Source organism: Plectropomus leopardus, chromosome 2, assembly GCF_026936395.1.
Source record: "Plectropomus leopardus strain MGB_pleo_1.0 chromosome 2, ASM2693639v1, whole genome shotgun sequence".
Lineage (NCBI taxonomy): Eukaryota > Metazoa > Chordata > Actinopteri > Perciformes > Serranidae > Plectropomus > Plectropomus leopardus.
In genome coordinates, this window is record NC_142177.1 from 29,775,299 (window position 1) to 29,800,054 (window position 24,756).

The 24,756-nt window shown below is 42.4% G+C and overlaps 1 protein-coding gene across 3 annotated transcripts in view; it reads right to left on the reverse strand.

The window, feature by feature from the left end:
- Positions 1–1,132: 1,132 nt before the first annotated feature.
- Positions 1,133–24,756, reverse strand: part of bsnb (bassoon (presynaptic cytomatrix protein) b) — a 93,438-nt gene continuing 69,814 nt past the window's right edge. For 2 of the 3 annotated variants that reach the window (XM_088090333.1, XM_088090341.1), the window contains exons 5-13: positions 17,234–23,539; positions 12,497–14,591; positions 11,268–12,106; positions 9,608–9,731; positions 9,376–9,522; positions 8,343–8,398; positions 7,987–8,108; positions 6,676–6,887; positions 1,133–4,533 (exon numbers count right to left, since the gene is read on the reverse strand). In XM_088090333.1, coding sequence (XP_087946459.1) covers positions 8,358–8,398; positions 9,376–9,522; positions 9,608–9,731; positions 11,268–12,106; positions 12,497–14,591; positions 17,234–23,539 — 9,552 coding nt within the window. In that variant the 3' untranslated portion in view covers positions 1,133–4,533; positions 6,676–6,887; positions 7,987–8,108; positions 8,343–8,357. Of the gene's footprint in view, positions 4,534–6,671; positions 6,888–7,986; positions 8,109–8,342; positions 8,399–9,375; positions 9,523–9,607; positions 9,732–11,267; positions 12,107–12,496; positions 14,592–17,233; positions 23,540–24,756 lie in introns of all 3 variants that reach the window. The other variant, XM_088090339.1, reaches the window with a different exon arrangement.

Below are 24,756 nucleotides of genomic sequence, written 5' to 3' on the forward strand. Positions count from 1 at the left end.
GGTTAAGTTTACTTAAAATTTAGTTGTATTTACTTCAATTTGTGAAGTTGTTGCAACTTTAAAATGTCAGCTTTAATTTCATCAATCTTTCTAAGTTTAAGTAACTTAAGTAAACAAAGTTTCCTGAGCTATATATCTGAATTCTGCTGGTTTATATGCTGGAATAACATAAAATGTATAGTATTAACAACAATAAATATTCACCCTTTTTTATTTTATAAAAATTGTGAATTTATTATCTTAGCATTACCATAAAAGGACAAATTAACACTTTGGTAGAGCATGGTTTTAAAAATTATTATTTAACCTTTGTTAGACTTTTATGTTTTGTATAAAGTTACCTAAATCTGTCACCTAAATTGAATGATAGAGATGGCTCAAACTGGTCGAGTTCAGTGCAACATTTTTAATAAGATGTAGTGAATCAAAATGTGCTGTACCAAACAGCTGAGCAGGATGTTTAAGGGTAAGGATTTTAAATATATATATATATATATATATATATATATATATATATAATAATTTGCTTCTATTTTATAGATTTTTTTCTTGAATTTTGAAAACTTGGAACTATGTTTATGTAATGCACCAATACACCAAAGCAAATTCCTTGTATGTGGAATCCTACTCGGCAATAAATCAAATTCTGTTAAGAGTGTCAAAGTTACTGCTTCATTGTATCTTACAGTGTGACTTAAATCATTTATGGACCCTTCGGCAATTCCAGTTGCAGCTGTATCTGTAAATAGATTAGAGATAGGATAGATAGATATCAGCAGTACATATTAATTCGGTTCTCTCTCTTTATTCCTGATACAAACATGCAGACTCAGTCACACCTTCTCATACACTCACACCTCCATCTCTCTCTATGCATTGGCACACACTTCTCTCGCTGCTCCTGCCTCTCCACCACCCACACTGGCATAACTCATCACTGCTTCAGCGAGTAAAGCCTGGTCTTATCCGAACAGTCTCGTTGGCTTCGAGGTCTTATACTCTTTATCTTATCTCAAAGAAGGTGACACACACACACACACACACACACACACACACACACACACACACACACACACACACACACACACACACACACACACACACACAGAGACCGAGGACAATAACCACAATATATTCCTTTTCTTTTTATTCTTCTCTCTGTTTGGAAATTGCAGGGTCAATATTTTTATTAATCACATTACTTGACATGATGCACCAAAATTTACTCTATCTGTTTACAGGAATACACTGAATAGAACACAAGGTTTCACAATGGATACACGACTGACGTTTTGCCCATTGCACTTACAACAGTGAATGACATTTTTCCAGATGTTTTGTTTTAATTTTTTCACCCGCTGCTCATCACCTTGCAGATCACAACCATCAGCTCAAAGACCTCCTGATCATCTGGCAAAGGCGTTCTACTCTGCAGTTGCTGAGGAGGTTCTTTCTGCTTGTTTTACAAACACAATATGTATAGAAACTATACACGGACTGGATATGTTTTTGAATACGAGTTTTGTTCCACTGTTGTAAACAGTCAATACAAGTCAGCCACATACACTATGCTTATGCAATAATAATAATAATAATAATAATCATCATCATCATCATTAGTTTCATCATCATCTTCATTATTGTGGTAATAAATGTTTTTTTTTTTATGAACAAAAGTTGGCAGCAAATACGGCATAGGGATGCACATGACAGCCGTACTCAAAACTCAAAAGCTGTACAGAAGAATGAAGTCGTATTTACAGTAAGAATGTGTGTCTGTCTGCCTTTCTGTCAATTGCACGGCTGCACCGAAGGCTGTTTTGTCTCGTGCACCTCATATCGACCAGATAGCATCTCCGCCTCTTGTTTTTGATATAGATCTTACACGGTTCAGTCAGAGGCGCTGTTACGCAACCTCCATGATTCTGCGTTTCATCGAGCAGCAAGTGCTACCAGTCAGGCTTGTGCTTTCAAAATGACATGCCCTGATTTGTGAATGACTGGCTGAACATTTTTACTCATCAATGTTCTCTACATTGGCCTGTGAAAGTCAAGGTCCGTTAGGCAAACCTTGGTGAAATCATGCCTTACCTCTCTTATGTTTTTTTTTTTTTAAATTCAGGTACAACTTCCAAGAATATAATTTCTAATCATGCACCTTTCCGATGGCTTGGCTGCTGAGTGGTTTAATCAACGATGAAATATCCAATAGAAGCATTCCATTCACCCCACAGGTTATACTGACACCCAATATGTACATTGACAAGTATTAATGAGAAGTGCTGACCATCTGTATCACAGGTTTTTATAGCAGCACGGACAGTCACTGCAAGCCAAACACTGAGGAGCCCAGGTCAGCCAAAAAACGCACAAAAACTGAATGAGGGCTTACAAACAGCCAGACAAAGCCAAGCAAACCCATGCTTCAAAGCAACATGATGGTGGACATTCAAAAAACCGACAGTCTACACAGTTTACCCTTTGGCAACGAGTCCCCTGGTGTGGGGAGTGAGGGGTCAAAACATGCCACGAAAATAAAAACTAGTTCAATATTCAATATTCAAATCCATACAGACAAGCTGCTAAGTAAAAACATTTTCATGACCTTTTTTTTTTTTTAGTTTTTTTTTTTTTTTTTTTTACTATTTTAGTTCATAATTTTGTTGTTTTTCTTGTGAATACAGTGATGATAATAAACTGTTTTAGGCAGAATCACTTCCAGGTTCAAAATGAGTCATTGCATAGAACATTTGAATTGATAATTGCTTTCATCCTCTCCTATATCTGTGTGTGTGTGTGTGTGTGTGTATGGGTGTGTGTGTGTGTGTGTGTGTGTGTGTGTGTGTGTGTGTGTGTGTGTTTGCACAAATAGAGGCAGTGGGCCCAGCTTGTTAGTGAGATCATCTCGGTGGTGAATTTGTAACCTCATTAATCAGCAGGAGGTTAACAGGTCGATTCGGTGGAGAACACAATTAACCTTGGCTCTGAAGTGTAACAAGGGTGCAAAGAGAGAGTGTGTGTGTGTGTGTGTGTGTGCATATGTGTGTGCGTATGTGTTTGCAGGAGATAGAGAGAGAGAGAGTGTGTGTCTGTGTGTGTGTTCGTACCTGTCTACATGCTCTTATGCATCTGCACATAACATGCACGTCTGGACACGGTACTGTGGTTGTAAACCCTCTGACAAATTATATTACGGCTATTTATCGACAGAAGTGTTTGATATTTCCCATCACTGATTTTAAACAACATATATACGATTGTGCTATATACCATTTTCTGCATGCTATTGCTTTTAAAAATCAACAAGCAAATTATTTGATGCAAGAAAACAGATTCAAATCAACAAAAAAAGTGAAAAATATAAAGTTTTACCGAAGAGAAAAAAAAAACACGGAACAACAACAAAAAAAGTCACTGGAGAGTGATTCCATAAATACACAAATGACAAATTTACATAATTAGATCTCTGATTTGTTTTTATGTACATAAAATAGTATACATTTGTGTAAAAAGAAATGCATGATGACATGGACATTTTAAAACATATGAGGTATACAAGTAAAAACATGTACTGAATAAGGCTCTTCCATTCAGTGAATATCAGGCAAAAATGAAAAGAAACTAAAAGATGAGACAAATCAATAAAAAGGATAAAGTCCCCTGTGGGGCTTTATCCTTTTTTATAGTCAGCTCCAGAGCGTCACACTTGGCTCTGGGGCTGACTATAAAGATGGCTTTGCGATGGCTAATTAAGTGCCGTGGCCACTCTTTCATTTGGTCCTCTCATCTGTGTGAATCTCACACTTGTGGGCACACCGGTAGTACTTTCCTTCCCTAAAAACCTACAGCTGATGACTAGTGGCATCTCATAGGTGGTGAAAAAGTATTGATATGGGCTTCTTCTTCTTTTTTTTTTTCCAGTTTTTCAAATATTTGTGCGTGCATTCTCATGTCCACATTTACACAATGCATTCTGTAGACATTAAAACAAAAAGAGGAGAAATAAAAACACATTCAGAGAAAGGGTCAAATTCCCTATACTGGAATGTAGAGATCGGAGAAACCAAGCATTCGAGGATTGTAGTGGAGTCATCAGGTTAGTTGTCATTGCCGTGAAACACCTTGTCTACTCCAGGTATGTGCTGTCATTGTGGGTGGAGATCGGTTTCTTTGATACTTTGATAAAACCTATGAAAGTCCTTTTTTTCACCGTGTTTTGCATGAAAAAGAAGACATCAATATAGAATCAAATATCCTTGCCAGATGTGACTCCTCAGACATGAGCGCTGTTCCTTTAAAATTCCCATAGAGGGCGCTGTGAGGCTTCCTTTATCAAGCTGTTTGCATAAGGAGATATGCACGACCAAACACACCGAATTTCTCCCATGATATCCAGGTGCCTCTGTCAGCGGGCCTTTTACTGTCACACAGATCCCAGGAGGATTTCTCTGAGAGGAGGAGGGGAAGCAGGACTCAAGTCCCCCTTCCCCCTCTGCTCTCCGCTTCTCCACATCCTCATTATCGACCGTCCTCCTGAAAATAAACACAGTGAGGATGGGAATGTTAGCAGAGATACATTAATTGCACAATACGAATGTCTCAAGGCCACAATATTAATGCTTCTATGTAGACTTAACCAACATAAATGACAGAAATAAAAACGACCAAACAACTTAATTTAAAAAAAAAAAGAGAATGTATTTTAAAATGATCTAGGTCAGTGGTTCTCTAGTGGTGGGTTGTGGTCCAGAAGTGGGTCATGGGTTCACTCTGAATGGACTGTAAGTGACTCGCAACCATGTCAAGTTTGTGAAAAACTTGCTGTCTGGGCTTTTTTTTTTTACCCCACCCCAAAGCTACAAATATTTTTCCTTGAGTGACTCTGGGTGAAATGCGTTCGTCCCACATGATGTGGTCATGGAGCATTGTTTTTAAAGTTTCTAGCTGGGAGAAATGTGTCATTTTGGCATTTTTGATTTTGGCAGGCCTGCAGTCTGTATGGCATGTTTTCTTTCAAAATTGCCAAAACAATTTAGAGAAAAAAAATCTGCAAAAGATTTTGAAGAAAAAAAGAAAATAATTCCAAAAGTTAAAAAACTACCTTAAATTGTAAAGGAAAAAAAAAAAAAAAGAATCGCTAAGGCCGTCTTGATTTTAAGGGGTGTAAGAAAACTTAAAAAATAAAAAATAAATAAAATTATATATATATATAGTAGGCCTATATGTCAGCACATTATTCAATTCTGTGAAGAAATTAAAAAGTAAAAAAAGTAAACGTTTTCAAGACAAACTGCTTACAGCATGTCATCCCTCTCCGACCTTTCCTGTCTGTCTGTCTATCTATCTATCTTCCTACCTATCCTTATCAATAAAAGTAAAATATTAGGATAATGACACAATGAAGACCTGAACACAAACTGTATTCACAGTCTTTACTCTCTGCCTCATCCTGCATAAGAAAAGTACAGTTAATAGACTTAGAGATTATTAAACAATGGCCAAGCATCATTTAGAAGAAAACACTGACTTTGTCAATAAAGAAGCATATTATGTATGTTTGATTGTTAAAAACTAAAAAGAAAAAAAAAAAGGACAGAGAAAAAAGTTTCTGAAAATAATCATCTCTGACGCAATATCCATCGTGCTTGTTTTACACAAACTTCCTGCAGTCATTGTGTCACTATTTGTGTAAATTGTTCAGTTCACCAGTTGTTCTGTGCTGATATTGTTATGCACTGAATATAATATAAAATATCTCACTTAGTCAGGGGTCGTCACCTTATGGTAAAAAAAAGTTCCTCAAGGAAAAAAGTTGGAAACCACTGATCTGTGTGTTATGCCGTGGTCATTACACAGCACACTTACACAGACTGAAATCTTCTGCAATGTTTACGTTAGAGTTCTGCTAGCCTTTACTTCCCATGCCACTCTAGCCAATCACAGCCCTGCTGGTATCGGCCGTTAATCCACGGGGCTGAGCAGACCGGCCTGCTGCTCAAAGAAGCACTGAGTCGGGTTTATCTCCACATTCCCCCACTTTATCCCCAGACTGGCCACAGACGCAGAGACGACTTGACACGGCTACTGATATTAATCCAAGTGTCAGCATGGACGGCATAAAAACTGAATGATAGACCTTCAGTCAAATGAGCCACAACTTTATCCTGTGCAAGTCACAGCGTGTGTTGTGACAGACGCCAAACAAAGTGCATTGAAATCGTCTCTATTTGCACTTCTGTAGTTGTGCTCCATTGAGCAGAATTAGTTTGTTAGGTCGCTCTACCGTGTAATGAGTGACGCTTACCATGAGTCATGCTTCTGTGTGTGTGTGTGTGTGTGTGTGTGTGTGTGTGTGTGTGTGTGTGTGTGCTCTTGTTCCTGTGTGTCTTTGCGTGTGTGTCATTTAAGCAAAGCCACAGTTAGCCTTCTCAAGCTTATTATAGCTCAGTGTGCTTGGCCCAGATTATTGGGCGTGCGTGGAGTCAGAAGGTAAACCGTACTAGTGCTGACCTCCCCTGTTCTCAGCTTTGGCCTCTCACCTCTGCGGCACAAAGTTCATGAGGACTGTGACTTTAATAACCCGACCTGACACAGCAGTACACCAATAAACAAAATGCTGAAGCAAACAAAAGAAAAACCAAGACAGGTGTATGCGAATGGCTTTTACTTACTCACCATCGGTCCAATGAGGCTTCAGATGTCTCCACAATCATCATTCTGGGACTGTAGCTCTGTCAAGGCATCCACTTACTTTCAGGCCTCTTCAGCCCTCTGCTCGTGTCTTGTAACACCGTGCTGACGAAGCGATTGCCCTTATTTAATTCACTTCAATCGTGCGCCCATGTCTGGGGAATTCAGTGCTGACAAGGCATCCTTTGATTCCAGCTCTGTTCAGTAATTTGGGGTAGGGGAAAGGTACAGCGGATCAGTCAGAATTTACAATCACAGAATTTAATCAGTCATCACTTCTATTGAATCTTCTCATTTTGCCGACACAGAGTATGATAATCTATGTAAATATCCAGCTGATTAAACACTTAATCAATTAATCAAAGTGTGACAGAGTTTGATGTTTTCACAGTTTGGAGTCTTGGCGTGAAACTAAGACTCATTCGCACCGATATGTTTTTGGCTTTGGCAACTATTACTTTGTTTAGGCCAAATGTCCACACTACTTTCGCATTTTGGAACCCCTAAAGCTGAGACCTTTATATACAATATCCTTTATATGACTAAGTAGAGTCTCATTGAAATTTTAAATCTCTTTTTCAAGAGTGATCTGGCCAAGAGGGCAGCATAAGACATGGTTACAACAACTAATACAAGCAGACAAATACACTGTCACACATTACATAAGTGGGCATAAAACCCAAAATAATAAATAAAACACAAGAACCAGTTGAATACATAAACATGTGCAATTGTCTGAATCAGTTTCAGTGATCATTTGAATGCAATCACAGATTCACCTCGTTGTATGTCCAAGCAAAGAAATCTTACTTTTCTTTACTTTTTGTCACCTCCATAGTATTTTCTTTAACTGATCAACTAACCACAGAAAAGACGATCCACCTTCTGTTGACACTGGCGTGTTCATGCCCAGTGTATGTGTATGGTCATGTTTTTTCAGGCATGTTTGTATGGACAGTGATTATTTCTGAAATGGTGCTAAAATGCTGGTGTGAACGGGATTGTTTTCACATAAAAATGAATTAGTGTGGATGTGGCTAAAAACTAACAAGTTAAAATGGAAAATATATCCCACAATCAGCAGTTTACCAAGTTAACGCATTACTGCTTTTTGTTTTACACAATGAAAGTGTCACAAAAGTGAATGAGTGCATTATTACATCTTTAAATAGTTTTCCGCAATGCCATTGTTTTCACTTGCTTAGCTGAGCAGATGACACAGTATTTATCACAAAGACTTGTCCAAAAAAAGTCTCCATTTCTGAAAGAATGAAGGCAAGTTAATGAGATACTCACTGATGCACTCAGGAAATCTCCTCCTCGATCTCTTCTTCTGTAATGTGAAATGTATTTAATGCAGTTTCATAGGTTTTTCAAGTACAAAGCTACCAATCCATCTCATTTCGACTCTGCATCCCCTGAAACAAAGAAACAGTTGATTCAAAATAAACAAGTAAAGCAATAAGCACATACATTATCATTTCCCAAATATCCATATTTCACAACGAGGAAGCAATTTATCATTTCTGTTGATAAGAAGGCTGCCAGCTGTTGCCTCCCATCCTAAAATCAATCCATGTTTCTAAATTAAAAGTTTGAAAAAAGGAATTGCTAGCGCCTGTAACTTTTAGAGAAGTATTGAGTTCACTCACCCTCCTCTCTTTAGTTCACCAAAAAGAAGTGAACTTCTTTCCAAGGCCAGACAAAGCTGCAAGAGAGACAAAAGGAGGAGAAGCCAAATATCAGAGTCTAACCCAAACAGTGACAAACGCATTCAAGAATTCAAGTGTCTAAAAGCTCAACAAAACCTAGAAACAGAGTTCCCACACATTTTCATGGACAAAATTTCAACAGTTTTCTATGACTTTTTAAGAACCCATGATGTTTTTTTCCTCTTCCCCACTTGCAGGGCGCTTTTAAAACATAAACATAATTTCAGGCAGCTGGCACACATGAGGGGAGAGACAGGAAGTGGGGAGAAAATTAATAAACCTACATGATGCAAAATAAAATGTCACTAATTGACGCACATTAGAGCAACGTTACATCAACAGTCTTAGAAAATACATAGGAAGGTTATCCATGCAAGATTACTGTAACAATTTCATTACACACAGCAAAATTCCATGACTTTTCCAAAACTTTCAATGATTTTTTACCCTTCAAAACCTGGATCGACATTGATTTTCTCTTGCTGCTTTCAGACACGTGCATTCTGAGCAAATTGGTTTGATGTCTTTCGAGAACATGGGAGAAAAAAGACAATGAGCAACTTGACATGAAATGTTCTGCAAATTGCAAACAAAAAGTTATTATAATAATTATAATAATAATAAGATTTTTATAATTATTAGAATTAAATATTTAAAGTTTTAAAATTCAGGTCATGTCCTTGTTTGCTGCTGTTTTTTACTTGCCTTTTTTGCTTCTGTTCAGGTAATTTTCTCATACTTTTAACTAATTTGTTGCTAATTTTTGGCTCATTTCCTCTCATAAGTTGCTCGTTACCTTCTCCTCATTTTGAAAGAAATCAATCCAGTTGGCTCAGATTTTAAAAATTCAACGACTTTTCCAAAACTTCCAATTATTTTTACTTATTCTATGACTTGTCTAGGTTTTTTAAGACTGTGGGAACCCTGTAGACGTTGTTAGACTCGAAAATACATTAATTTATGATGACTGTACCATCTCCCAGTTTTCCCGCCTGCTCTGCTGCGCCTCCTTGCAGGATTTTAGTGAGAACGTTGTCCCCTTCAGCGGGTGGCGGTGCTGCGGCGGCGCTGCCGATACCCATGGGTTTGCTACCAATCCCTACAGGAGCGGCCTTGGAGCCTGCAAACAACAAACATCATCACATATGTCGTGGTTTGCCTGTGGTCATTGAGTGGTTTATGGTAAAGGTGGAGCTGAGACTTACCGATGCCTGTTAGAGGAGGGGTGGCTGTTTTGGTGGACTGAGGTGCTGGTGGGACTACTGTCGTAGGTTTCACTCCTGTGGCTGCGGCTGCTGCTGCTGCTGCAGGTGCAGCATCCATTTTTGCCTGTTGAGCAGAACAGAGACAAGTATTAAGCACAAAAGTTTAAATTGCTACTATATATAATTCTACACTATATCTAAAATGTAATCCTAATTGAAATATAATCAAATAAAGTTAATCAAATAACTTCTTATTCTATGCTTCTTTTTTTTCTCAGTGTATTCTGAATTTTCCTTTCCACTTCTGTCTGTGTACAGTGATTGAAAGTAATTGCATAATTTAATAGTTATTTAAATAAATATGGTAAAACACTTTCATTTAAATATAATATATTACATACATTTAATGCAAAAGTCGTACATTATCCCATGTTCAGATGTAAAGGAGTAAATATTTGCACATTATTTAATGTGGGGAAAAATGTATTGAAAAGGCACTGGTGTATTTAGTATTTACAAATTTGTTTTCTTTTTGCATTTATTCAAGGTAGCATATATATAAAATATATTTTTCTTTTTTTCAATGTTTTTTCTTATTAAAAGGTTTTTCACCTTATGCTACAACCAGCTGCTAATGATATAACTACAACTCACTATCAGCTAGTGGCTAAAAGGTTAATGAAGAGATGGAACTTATCGAACTGTCTACTGACTGATCTATCAAATCAAACTGCTGAACCTGAAAAGAAATGAAAGAAGAAGAATGAAAAGCTGTTTGGTCACCAATTGGAATCCAGATGGATCAGTCTCTTTCAAGTGGAGAATCTGCGCATAATTCAAAATAACTTGACAGTGGATATTATGCTCGTTATCAACTACAAGTGTCTTTTTTGAGTGAGTCAGATTGTTCTCACACTCTACAATCAAAACAAACAACTGTTGCTTCGTTTTGTGACATTTAAAAGTGTTTTTGAAGGTTTACGCAATAGGACACTGTGATAATGGCATCTAATGGTTTGAATTATTATCTGTCACCATGACCAGCCTCTTAGGAATATTTTAATAAAAAAGAACCACACAATTCAGGATTTCAAAAGTAGCACATCCTTTAAAACATAAAGTAGGAACACTTAAATGGTAAGTTAGGTATTTTTTAACCTGGACCCTGTTTTACCATGTTTTGTGTCTAAATGACTAATGGAGACAACTTAAAAAAAAAAAAAAATCTCTTTGGCATTTTTGTTTTATTTTTAAAGTGAGAGAGGCAGAAAAGCCAAGGGAGAGAGGAGAGATGGAATAAGTTCAGGTTCATATTTGAAGTTTGGCCGCTGTGGAGAAGACTTAGCCTTAATGGTATGTACTCCACTCGGTTGGTGGGGAGTTCTCACCACTCCTCAGAATGACCTTCCAACATGATGTGTGCATTTGCAACACAATAAGAGATGTATTGATATATAGTAGAGGACCCGCCCCTACTTTTTATTTGTTTTTAAATTACCCTACCCTAGGACATAAATTAACAGTGTGAACATGCCTTGAATAGCTACGGATTTAAAAAAAAATTGTTGTCTCCATTAGTCTCTTAGACACAAAATAAGGGAAAATAGGGTTCAGGTTGAAAAATACCAAGTAAAGTAAAACAAGGTTTAGGTCCACTCACCGCTGTGGTAGCTGGCTGCCCTGCTGCAGACCCTGCTCCAGGCTGGCGTCCCTGTGGTGTGGCTTGGCCGGGTTTGGGCTGCTGCTGTGCCGGTCCGGCTCCTGCGGTGGTTGTTGCAGGCTGGCTGCCTTGAGGCGTCTGGCTGTGCTGCGGTGGCTGCTGCTGCTGCTGTTGTTGTTGTTGTTGTTGTTGTGCACTCTGCTGCTGCTGCTGCTGTCCCTGCTGGGTACCATCAAGCTGTTCTGGATGTCTCCCAGACTGTCCCTGACCACCTGACCGCTGCTGCCCAGTATGGGCCTGAGAGGGCTGCTGCTGCTGCTGGGATTTAGGCCCTGCTGTGGACGGATCCTGCCTTCTGGGGGTTGTCCGATCTCCTTGGGGTCTCTGGCTCCGTCCCCCCGTGCCGTGGTGATGACCAGACTCTCGAGAGAAGTCACCTGAGTTCCGGGGGCTTCCCTGGCTAGAACGAGAGTCTGGACCGCCTCTTCTTTGTGCAGATGAAGAGCTTCTGCCATCAGAGCGGACATTTGGGTCTTTGGGGTGTGTCCTGGAAGAACGGGACGACCTGGGATCCTCTGAGGTGTGGCGGGAAGAACTGTGTCTACCAGAACTGCTGCCATGGTGACGGTGATCTCGTGGTGTTGAGGAGGAGTGTCGTTGTTGGCTGTAATCATCCTGGGGACAGTATTCCTCTGGAGGTTCATCATAATCATGGTAGGTGTGTTTACTACGCCTGCCTGTGGATGAGTGACCTCCACCTCCATGATGTCTTGAGCGTTCAGAACGGGCCTCTCGTGGCTTCTCAAACCAATCAGTCTCCTCTTGGCCCAAATGATAGGCTTTTAAAACCAAAACAAACAGTATCAGTCAATTGTTTTATGTGGTGAAAGGAGTAGCATGCAGATTGAAGCCATGCAAAATAATGGGGAAAACATGCTCCACAGCCCAGAGCCATGCGCAGTTTTGAAGAATCCAACAGAAAAAAAGTTAAAAAAACAAAAAAAAAAACCCAGACATCACCTTACACTAAAAAAGGATGCGTGCAAAACAAAAATACAAAACAGGCATTTTTGGCTGAATTCATCACAGGGAACAATCCATAAAAAAAGACAAACAAAGTAATGTCACTCTTCCTAAAATTCCACACATGGCATGCAGTCCATTTCCAGCACACTTTAAAGGTGGGAGGAACAAATGTCAGGCAGCACAAATGATTCAGCACCAGTTACCTTCACTGTCAGAAACAGCACAGTGCATGTCATCTACTAGGTAAGGGTCATCTGGTTTATAGACATGACTCCTGGGCAGGTCCTTCTTGTGATGGTCCTGCACATCTGGCAGCGAATGGCTGGAGCCGTACTGGTTCCTCACATCATGGGCGTCTGCTATGCCAGAGCTTCTTCCCATGCCTACAGGCTTTCCAACAGGACTGAGCGGGCTTTCCTCTTCTGAGTTCTGGGTGCGCACTGGAGCCCTTCCACTGCGGCTGCTTCTCTGAGACCTCTCCATAGCGTCTCTCTCGTAAGATTTGCTCCTGTGGCCTGTGGCATCTCTGGATGAAATCTTGTCCATACCATATCCAGTGGATCTGGACCTCCCGGAGCTATACATGCGGTCCTCCTCCTCAAGACCATCTCGACTGGTGCCGTAATATTTCTGCTGGTCATATGCGTTCTTCTTCATCCCGTAGGTGCCGTCATCCTGAATCTTCTTGGTTCTGGACACAACTGTACAGCTGCCTCCTGTTGATGTTGTCATTGTGTATGAAGCAAGGTCCGACTCCACATCCCGCGCTTCCTCAATAGGGGAGAATTTAGAAATCTTCTGCTCCATTCCCTGCTTCCTGTGCTTACTGCGTTTAGAGGAGACTACTGCAGGGGCGAGATTCTTGGGTGCGAGTTTGTGGCTACTGGAACTGCTCCGTGATGTGTGTTTATAATCATCATAGTAATAGGAAGAGCCTCCGCTCACTGTGGTGCTTGTGCGACTGTCCACTGCACTCTGGTACCCCGTTGTTCCTGTGGGTCGGCCATAAGCATCCACAGACTCCTCTTCGGGCCGACCGTAGGCACTCCCACGTGCAGGGCCATTCTCACTGCGATACCGCCCTCCCACAGGATGACCTAGCGCATCAGTAGGTTGGCTAGTGTTGTCTTTTGTCAATTCACTGATGTCGTCAATCATGACATAGTTCCTGGGAATATTCTGCTCCAGGTTGGAGGTGTAGAGTCCATCTGAGGCGTAGGCAGAGGTGGGGCTGTCCACAGAGTGAGTGAGGCCAGGCTCCGGGGGGCGATACTGTCCATACGCGTTGCTGTAGACTGAGCCAAAGTTGGTATCTGGAGCTGAGGTAGCCACTGACACTGCTGGGTTGCTAATAACTTCGTAGTTGGTGGGGAGTTTCTGCTCAAGGTCAGCCAGGGATGTTTGTCGTGGTCTTTGATGAACTGTGAGGATCTCTGCCTGGGGCTGGTACGAGAGCCCGGGTTGGTAGGAACTGTGGCTGGGGTAAGGAAGGGTCTGGCTCGGCATAGGCTGACCAGGTGGATGGAAACCCTGGTGACCGTGCTGCTGCATGCTGAGGTCTGTTTGGTAGGAGGACTGGCTGTACATGCGATTGGAATAAGTTCCCTGGTTCTGGTAGCCCGGGCCTGGAGGGGGATGAGGCTGGAACGTTCCTGGTTGGGGTGCAGAGGATGAAGGATACTGAGGAGGCTGGAAACCTATCTGTTGGTAAGGAGCGCCTGGCTGTTGCGTTGATGGCTGACTTTGAGGGTATGGATAAGACATATAGGACGAGGTCGAGGGATACTGGGAGGTGGCATTGAGGTCATTAGTAAACTGGCTCAACGGTGCAGTACTGGGCCTTGTCAGCAGACCATTAGCATCAAAGGTTCCTGTTGCAGCCACCAGCCTGAGGTTATTGAGCTCACTGTCCGACATGTAGTCCCGAGCATCACCCATACACCTCAGGTAAGCCAGCTCTCTCCTCTCCCTCTCCTTCACCATGGTCTCCTTACGTTGGGTGATGCCGAGCTCTAAGTAACGTAGCTTGGCGTCAATCTCTTTCTCTTCCTCCTCCAGTTCAGCCTGCTGCTTTCGGAGTTTCGACGACTCTTGTTCCACAGCTTTTAGTTCGCTCAGTAGGCCGGCCTTGGTGACCCCCTGGGCAGGTCTCGGAAGGACCCTCTGGGGCATGCCAGGAGAGCTGTACATTTGCGCTGGAGTCACAATGGGGAGCGGAGTCTCCTCTGGAGGGGGGCTGGGAAGAGTCCTCTTTATTTTCCTCATCAGAGAGTTCTGCTGCTGCTGCAGGGAGGCCATCTGCTTGGAGAGGCAGAGACACATCAGCAAACACTGAGCTATAAACAGAATGTGTTTATGTAAATTAGACTCATTACTGTACACTGGGTACTCACAGAGGGTCTGCACATTTCTTTAGCCCTGGACCTAAGTGAAGAGCTATCAGCCTGATACGCTGTCAGAATACTTGGTTAATTAACATGTGTATGATGGGGGCGTAAGCTCCATCAATAGTTCAATTAACATAGTTTGATGTCATTATATTGATTAAAACGCTGTTTCACTGAAGCCGAGAGACAAAGTGACTTTTTTTCATTTTATGCCTGATTAACTATGTTGAAATGTTTAGTAGTGGCAGTCAGTGCAGTCAACGCAAAGCACCTCTTTTACATAACAATACTGCAAAGTGGCTAAACTTAGGGATTAAATTTAACTTATTTTACTAAACAAGTAACATTGATAACATTGTTACTGCTTTGAATTAAATATCAAATGTCTCTACCATTAAATGTGTTTGAAAAAGCACCATTTGTGCTTCTTCAGTTCATATCTAATTTTAATAAATGTGGCATCCATGAATGTCAGAATAATTCTTAATTGAAAAAAATACTGCACAAAGACATGTTTGTCTAGATAGATTTGTAAATGTAAACATCAACATGAAATGGCAATTTAATTTTTTTCCAAGTCGACTGGAAACATCAGAGTATAATGCATTTTCATGTAAATGTATTTTCAGAAACATTTTCCTTTTACTTCTTTTATAAAATATCTACAGTATCTAGCCTTTTTTTCACATAGCTTCAAATATTTATGAATTGCATGCAGGTAAAAACAGTAAAAAATATAAACTACAAATAAAAACACAACATAAAAAGGCATTTGTGCTAGTCTAATACTTACAAAATAGCTGTGTTGGGAAGCTCCATGGTCATATTTTTAGGTATCCACATGAGAACCGTGTATGAAACATTAACACTAAAGATTAGAAGTGCAAATGTGTGAAATGCCTGAAATCCTATTGCTATGTTTGCTTCTCGGACTAATTTTGGTCTAAGTGCACAGCAATGTTAATTTACTTTGACCAGCTGCTAACAATCAGGAAGACAGCAAAGCAGCACCAGGATTCCTCCACATTGTATGTCCCCCTGGCAACTCTCAAGGCTTTGCCAGATATAGAAGACATGACAGAGACGTGTATGTGTGTGTGTGTGTGTGTGTGTGTGTGTGTGTGTGTGTGTGTGTGTGTGTGTGTGTGTGTGTGTGTGTGTGTGTGTGAAAGAGAGAGAGAAACAGACAAAAAAGCAGAAATGGGAGAGATAAGGGAGGAGATACAGCAGAAAAGGATGATGGGAAAAGCTTTCCTGGCGTGGCCAGCTGCTCTCATGAGAACATTCTGTCACCTTCTTGATGCCAGATCCTGTGTGATCATTACACACACAGCATATTCTGCATAAACATGCATGTACAATTTTTTACTCTCAGACAATGAATTGACAAAAACTGCCTTAATTAAAAGGCCTCGATTTCTACTGAATATTTCTCCACATGCTAATTGGCTTATGTAAATGTTAAGTGAACTTATTTTTCCAGGGTTCGGCACTAGTATGCACTGATCTTTAAATAATAGTTTGAGTGCAACAAAATACCCTGCAAGTTTTATCACATCCTGAATATTGTCAGTGTCACCTCAAATACATACTGCATTCTATCCCGTGAAAATTCACATGTACGGTAATCTTGACATCATTAAATGTTGTGTATCAGCAGCAAAAACATATGTTGTATTTGATCAAAAGACTTACAACTCCAGGGGGGACCTAAGGCATTAATGCACTGCAGCTTTATTTAAAGAAGCTATGCCAGATTTTTCAGGGGTTGCTGCATTTCTAAAAATAGATATTTCTTCTGAACACATTCCCCTGAAATACAGTGTTCTGTATGTTTATTTAGGGGTGTCAGTTTCAGTCAGCCTGACACCCATTAACTGGTAGTTAACCAGTTAAATTTTTAAGGAAAAAAAAAAACAACAACTGCGAAATTAAAGTGAAATACAAGAGGCCTCTCCTTTTAATTTGGCACTCCACAGACTCATAGAGCTTAACGCCACATTTCAAAACAAAGCTCTTCATTTAGAAGCAGAGAAATTTTTATGTTTGTTTTCTAAAATGCCTTGCCTTTTATTTTCTGTTGGTTTTGACAGCTAACACTGCTTTTTAAAAAATGCCTTACTCATTTTGCAGGATTTAGGTGTGTTAGTCTGACTTAGAGAAATATGATTTAGTACGATTTCAGTGGGACTAACATGTTTACATGTATTTTAAAAGTTTTAGTGGGACCTACACAATAATTTGAGTTTTTCTGACATCATGAAAACATACGGACTGTTGGGTCAGAAAGACATTGCTAGTGGTATTTGTAGAATGATTGTGCTGCTAGCGTGCAACAACCAGACCTTGTAAATGCGAAATGCATTTAACTGAAGAGTAGCAAAATTTACCTACAGACCGACATGGGTAACTGATCAAAAGTACTGGCAGTTTACTGACGAGCGGTAATCAATTGACATCTGTAATTCTTTTAATTATCGTTTAAGTAATCCTTCAAAAATTAGACAACTGATAAATGAAATTCAGTCTGAAGAAATAGAGTTCGTTTCGTACCTGACTGTTGGACACAGCTTGCTGATGATATGGGGAGAATCTGTTCTTGGCAGGATCCTCTGATGTGGGGCTGAGAGGCTTCGGATCCGACATGGAGCGCTGCACACTCTTTATGGGTCTTGGTAGGGTCTGGTGGCGTTGGGGTGATTCAGCAGTAAAGGCTTTCTGCTGGGGCGTAACATGGGCCTTGTTGAGCTTCTCCTGGGAGGCAAATGTGGTCTCCAGCATGCGATGAGGAGACAGTGGAGATACAGGGGAATACAGCACCTGGGGAGATTTGGGCGGCTGGCGAGAAGGAGACTCATTTTGTTGATAGCCAATTTCCAGGGGGTCTGGTTTTCTCCTCTCAAATTTAGCGACTCCTTGGAGTCTAGGTGAGGTTGGGTCAGATGTGTTTGCACCGACAATATGCAGACTTGTGGAGTACGGACTAATAGTCGTCGGGACGCTCAGTTGAGGGACGACCACACCCTGAGACTGAGACTCTGGTTCTGTCTGGCAGGCAAGACTCTCTCCTTTGTGGGTCCTCTCAGGGGCCGCTATGTAATGTAATAGGTCAACCTTTGAGGTCTCCGCCATGGTAATATGGATTGCAGGTGAAATCCTGCCTAATTGGTCGGACTCTGTTTGGCATGATGAATCATTTGTGGTCTGAATAGCTATACTTGCAGAAGCCACTTTAGATGACCCATCTGATTTAGCCTCACCACTGGACTCAGAGTGTTTTGATGCGCGTGACCTCCTGCGTCTCACTGGCTGCTGGTCCCATTCTCCCTGGTCCTCCTCATCGGTCTGCACACTGCAGTCTGCAATACGCCTTGTTCTCCTACGCCTGTTCATGAACCTGTCCTCTCCTTCTTCATCGTCTGTTTGCACACAGCTGTCAGTAATCCTCTTCACAGAGTCCTCCTCCGAGCCATCCCTCAGCCGAGGCATGGAGTTCTGCTTTTTCATGATCTTGGAATCAGCCTGTTTGTCGCTACTTCTCAGAGACATTTCAGAGGCAGAACTATGAATAGGTCGAGCAGCCACCACAGCTTGGACCACTTGTCCATCCTGCCAAAACTGAACACTCTGACCATCTTGTTGGATAACTCTACCACTCTGGTCACAAATAATGAACCCTTGAGGGGCCCCTCCAACAACTACCCCTTGTATAGCACCCTGGGCGGACGTTGCTGCTGCTGCCACTGCTGCTGATGCAGCAGCTGCCTCTGCTGCTGCAACAGCAGCTGCTGCCTCCACTGCTGCCGTCTTTTGCCTTTTCTGCTCCTCCAACTGCTGCTGTAGCTGCTGCTGCAGAGACTGAATTTGCTCAAGCTGCATTCTCTGCTGGGCCAGTTGTTCTCTTTGCATGATGAGTTGTGTCTCCCGCTCTGCTTGCTGTTGATGCAGAACTTGCTGTTTGATTGTCTGCAGCTCTTGAATCTCACGCTGAACTATAAGTTGTTCTTTTTCTCTGTGTCGCTGAAGCTCCATACGATCTCTTTCAAGCTCTTCGTGTAGGCGCAACTGCCGTAATTTCTCCAGTTCAACACGCTCCCGCTCCAGCTGCAGCACATGCTCTTGTTGCTGACTCAGTCTTTCATCTTCCTTACTTTTCTGGGAATCCGTGGGAGGAGAAAGTTTGGAACTTGGTGCCAGGGCAGCTTGTGGCTGGCCCTGTGGCAAAGCTAATGGTTGAGGTTGACTGATGGGTTGAACTTGAGGTTGGGTCTGGGTTAGAGATAAAGGTTCGGTTTGAGCAGGCAACTGGTGCGGCTGCAATTGAGCCTGCACTTGCTGAACATTTGGAGGTTGGCCTTGAGCTTGAGGAAGGGACGTAACACTCTGTGTGGTAAGTTGAGTGAGCGTTTGTTGATCTGCCGTGGTTTGCATGGCTGTTGCTGGTACATTTTGTGCTCCTAAGTGTGCTGCAGGTTGAATGGGTGGAACGGTTGCAGGTGTTTGCGCAGCTACTGTTGTTAAAGGCTTCCCCAGGTACACAGCAGTTTCCTGGTGTGTGCTGCTTACATCAGGCACGCTTCCTGATGGTGTGGCTGATGTAGGATACTGGGTGGGAGGAGGGTAGGAATATGGTCCCTGTGTGGACAGAGGCATTCTGGGACTGACTTGAGGCAACCTGGTGAGGCTAGCCAATGGTACAGCAGTTACACCTGTAGGGTATGGTCTATAAATTCCTCTAGGCATGGGACGCAGGACAGAGGAAGGCTGGGTGGTAATTGGCAAGGTGGAGGCTATGGGAGTGTTTATGGTGGAGTATATCATGCCATCACCTCCTCTCATAGCAGCAGGGTACAAGGCGCGTATACTTGCTTGTCTAGCATTTATTAGGTTTGTTAGGGTTTGGCCATTTGCTGTTGGCCTCCCATCTGGTCCATACAGTAAGTTTGCTCTTATTGATGCTAAGCTTTGCTGGAGGTTTAGTCTAGCTAAAGGTCCACCCCTTCCAGCCCCATATGCTACCAGTTCAGGATTATTCGCATACCGGCTTCCAAACTGGTCCACAGTGTTAAGAGCTGCACACATGCGACTTATCTCCCTGGCAGTGGTTGCACTATACTGAGCCAGATTGGAGTCCTGTGGTGCTGTCGGGTCGCGTGAACCGTAGGCATAGTCAGCACTGATATTGGACATGGAGCCATATCTGCGAAGGGGTAAGGAAGGGCCTGCAAAGTCTCCTTGGTGACGCAAGTCTGTGTAAGATCCATACTGTGCTCCAATGCCAAGGTATCCGCCATCATAAGCTTGATTCATGCTGCTGAGATCAACAGCAAGACCCCCCTGGACGTTACCTGGATAGTGACCAGCATCAGTCATGGATGGCAAATTAGTATCAGACATGGAGGGCTGAATTCTTCCTGAGGGGACTATGGGTGGTTGATATGGTTTATGTTCCTCTGTTACCCCTTGTGTAGCTTGAGGCTGGTGTTGTTGCTGTTGTTGTTGGCTCACATTGTAGTGTGGTGGATAGGGAGGATGGGCTGCTTGAGAGGCTTCAGTGGTGGGATTTTTATCTGAGGATACTGTTGTAGGCTTCTGAGTGAATGACCCTGAACAGGAACCAGCAAAGGGCAATTTGTAAACAACATCACAACAAGCCACCTGGTTTTCTGGTTTGATCTGTCCAGTGAGATCCAAGACCTGAGGAGGGGGAGGAGGGGGAGGCTCCTCTCGCTTCACCAGTTGAGTCACTGTACCCCCCTGCGATGTGTTACTTTCATCCATTTGCACCATCATAACATGGGGCTTACCCGTGGACAAGTTCATTACTGTTGGCTTGTTTTTTAGCTCTAAGGCAACTCCACTATAGACTTCATGAGGAGCATTAGAAGCGGACACTGATGGTGAAGCCAGGGGGGATAGTCTAGGAATGGCACTAGCAGTCACCGCAGGCTGGGCACTGCTTGTCTGGCTCACTACGAGGTCTTTTTTCATCAGCAGTGGCTGGACCTGATTAGCTAAATTGTAACGTGCAAAGGAGGATTGCTGATGGTGCTGCTGGAGTTGCTGCTCAAGAAGCTGTTGCTGTTGCAGGAGTTTCTGCTGCTGCAACTGAAGCTGTTGCTGTTGTATACCCAGGTTTTCTAGGCAGGCATCAATTTTGGGAATAGATGGGTCAGTGACAGGTGGCTTGGTCTGGGTCAGACACACAGCGGATCCAACACCCTGCCCCAAATCCATACGATTTTGCAAAGGATCCCCGTACACGATTGGTTGCTTGGGTTGGGACATGAACATAGAACCTGCAACTGTGACGCTAATTGTGGTTGGTGTTGATACAGATATGTGCGGTTGCTCTTGTGCATTCAGGTTCATAATAAGAGGTTGTACTGCTGTGTGTCGACCAGACGGCTGCTCTGTTCCTAAAGAGTATCTCCTTGAATCAGAAGCAAGGGATGTTAGGTCCATCCCCTGGTCTGTAATAATAATCGGAGCTGGCCTCAAGGGGGATCTGAGATCCACCACATTAGTACTCGACACACCCTGACCCACAACCATTGAAGAGCCAGGAATATTTGAGATTTTACATAGAGATATGTTTTCCATAGATCCACGACTATGTGCAGTTGTTGTCACAGTGCTAATACCAACACTTACTTTTTCAACTTTTTGAGTCATGTGTGAGGCATGTTTGGGAGACTGTTGTGACGGATGCCGTTGTGGTGATGTTGGGGAACTTGCTGAGGTGGGCTGGGAACTATACAAAGTTTTACAACTGCCCTGTGTTGGCGATGACAAAGGGGAAGTGGAAGAATTTACAGTGATTGGCTTGGCGGGACTTGTTTTGTCAGAGCCTAGTGTAATCACCATCACTGGTGAGTCTTGAGAGGACTGCTGTCGTGCAAGACGTGGTGACATTGCCCTTTGAGGTGCCTGACCTCCGTGAGATGCTCCAGCCGATGTAGGACCACCAGGCAAAGACGGCAGCTGCCTGCCGCTACCACCAGTGGGTCTAACGGACGGTGAATGCGTTGGGCTTTGTGCTGGAGAAGTGCTTGGGGAGACTGGGGGGCTGGGACCTTTAAAAAAGGAGAAAACTTTGGAGCCTAGGGAGGATGCTCCAGGGTCAGGTGATGCCTGTGTTGGCCTCTGGGAGCCTGCTCTGCTGCTAGCAGGCACTGTGCTACCTGCCTGTCGAGATGTGGCAGTCTGACTGACTTGGGCTTTGGTTGGGGCAACTCCAACAACGCCTTCGATTTTGGCACTCTGTGACATCATCCTATTTTGTGTTTCTTTTGATAAATGCTGTGCTGCATGAATTGCTGGAATTCTCGGATCACTCCCGGTTGTGGAGAAGGACATAGGTGCAGTAACCTGCGTTGGGCTCGAGCCCGGGGTTAGAACAGTTCCTGCTTCAAGATGCTGTTTACTGTCAGGCTGAGAACCACCTTTCTGTTGATGTCCTTGCCTCTGCATGAGCTGTGCTTTCTTCATCATCTCCTCATAGACCTCCTCTGCACTTTTTAGTGTTTTATCAGATGGTGATATTGCTGATGTCTTTTCTGTAGGGGAGTAGAGCGATGTGAAAGTTGGAAGATTGTATTCATTTCCTGATTTGTAAAGCTTTCCACCAATCATCTCAAAGCCCTCTGCCTCTGAGTCCATTGACGGTGAGTATTCAGAACATGATGATCTGTGAAGCTCCTCCATCTCTGCAGCCTGTCTTAGCTCTTCTGTTGGAGATGCATCTTCAATAGGAGAGAGGTTACTGGGGGGAGTTTTGGATCTTTCCCTGCGTCTCTGTGCCCGTAGCTCCTCCTTATCCCTCTTTGTTTTTCGGGCAGTGCTTCTGATCCTCTGTTGCTCTAGATCTCTCATCTGCTCCTGTTCTCTCAGCAGCTCCTCCTCCTCTCTAAGCTCATCCTCCTCAGATGAATCCTCAATAGTGGGCAGTAGTGGCCCATGGGACCTATGTCGAGCCTTCCTCTGCTGCTTCGCCTCCTCTAGTCTTGCCCTACGACTGGGGCTGCTGTCACTGTCATCCTCCATGGATGACACAGATGTAGGTGATGTTCCGGAGGTGTAGCTGGGAGTGGTGGCAGGTAGGGTGGATGAATATTCTCCTTTAGAGCGCTCCTCAGGAGAACCAGTCAGACTCTCCATCTCCAGCTCTGGTTCCCGTAGGTCATGCTCAGTGCTGAGCTCCATGTCTCGGTTGTAACTGTTGGTGTTATTCAGTTCGATGGTCTTGAAACGCCGAAGTCCTCCAGCCATTACGACATCTTCCTCATCATTTGCCTCTGATGCCTTGGTGTCTTCCTCAAAGCTGTTAGAATGATGAGAGAGTCGTCGTCTCTCTTTGCTCAAATCCCCACTGGTTTTATGTCCCCTTTTAGTCTTCTGAGTTCCATGTTCTTCCGTCTCCTCTTCGTCCGCACTCATCTCCATAATTTGCCTCCTCATGAATTCCTCATCTGTTAAATCTTTATGTGACTTCTTCTGTCTTACTGGCAATGGTGAGAGACCACTTTCACTGCTATCTTCCACGTAGTCATGGCGAAGCTTACAGCTGAGGTCATCCTCTGATTCATCTCTTGCTGCATCATCATCAGGACTGTAGTCCCGGCCTTGTCCTACAGACAGTGAATGTGGCCTGTGCTTTTCTGATGTCGTCTTTGACTCCAGTAGAGGCTTCATGGAGCTCTCTAGCTTGGTGATTTCTGATGGGATGGACACACCTCGTTCACTGAGCTTGATTCCTTCTTCCCGGATCTGTCCTGTAATCTCTCCATGAGAGCTGGAGATGCCATCTGAGGAGTATCCAGTGTCACTTAGACTCTGTGTGCTTGACTTGTTGTAATCCTGAAAAAAAGAGAGAAAGAAAAGGAGAGAGGTCAGAAGCAAAAAAAGGGCACATTTTTTTCCCTAAATTAACTCACGGCATGGTCTATTACAAGCTTCAATGCACACCTTTTATCCCACTATTTCATCAAACTCATCAGCAGTGACATTTTCATGAGCATTTTTAGATAGGGAGTAAAATTAATGCAGTGGACCTAATACAGTTGAAATGCTCTCTAATACTTAAATATTAGAGGATAATTACATTAGAAGGAACAAACCCTTAATCAAACAATCAGATACCATAAAACTTTAGGCTAAAATCAACCCAAATATTTCCTTTTGGTTTTCAGAATTTGACTTTCCCCACAATTACCACCAAGCAACATTTATACATTTGATATCTTTAAAAAATTATATAAACACTTTTTTATTTTGAAATACATAAAAGAGCTTTTGCTTTGACTTGCTTGTGAACACAATCTTATTTTGCACTTTATTGAAGGTATTAATCATATTCCATTGATTTGGGTTGAGTTTGCCTTTTAAAGTTATGTACAAACAGATGGATAAATACACTGACACACAGAGTGAATATAACAGACAATTGAACATACAAACATCTACAGACAAATGTCATTTTGGTTACATGCTTGATTGCCATCTCTGACGCATTCTCCGTTGCATTCTTCGAACCGTTGAAGAATAACGAACATGCTTAGAATGCTTAAAATATCGTCACGAAGTGTCACAGTGAACAAAAAGCTTGCGTTGGTTACAAAAAAAAAATTAAAGTGTACAAAATCAGGCGGAGGAATGGGGGAACAGGCTGAAGATGAGAAATGGACATTAAGACAATGATGATGGCTATGATGATGATGATCAGGTTGATAAAGATGACGATGGTGATGATGATTATAAGGATGATCACCATGATAATGACAAAGATATTATGATGTTGAAGAGATTAATACGGATAGGAATATTTCAAAAAAGGGCATGGTATGAAGAAACACTTATGTAATAACTATATTACATTAGTGATCATAATATGGTTTGACAACTTTAATAGTGCTGAGAATGAACAATAAGAGAAGAAGATGGAAATGATGGAACTAATGATAATGAGGAAGGAAAGAAGAATAAGAAGAATGAAAGTTTGGATTGGAGCAACAATTAAAACAGAAAACAAACATGGTAACTACAGAAATTCTAATTACGAAAAAAGAATTAAAAGA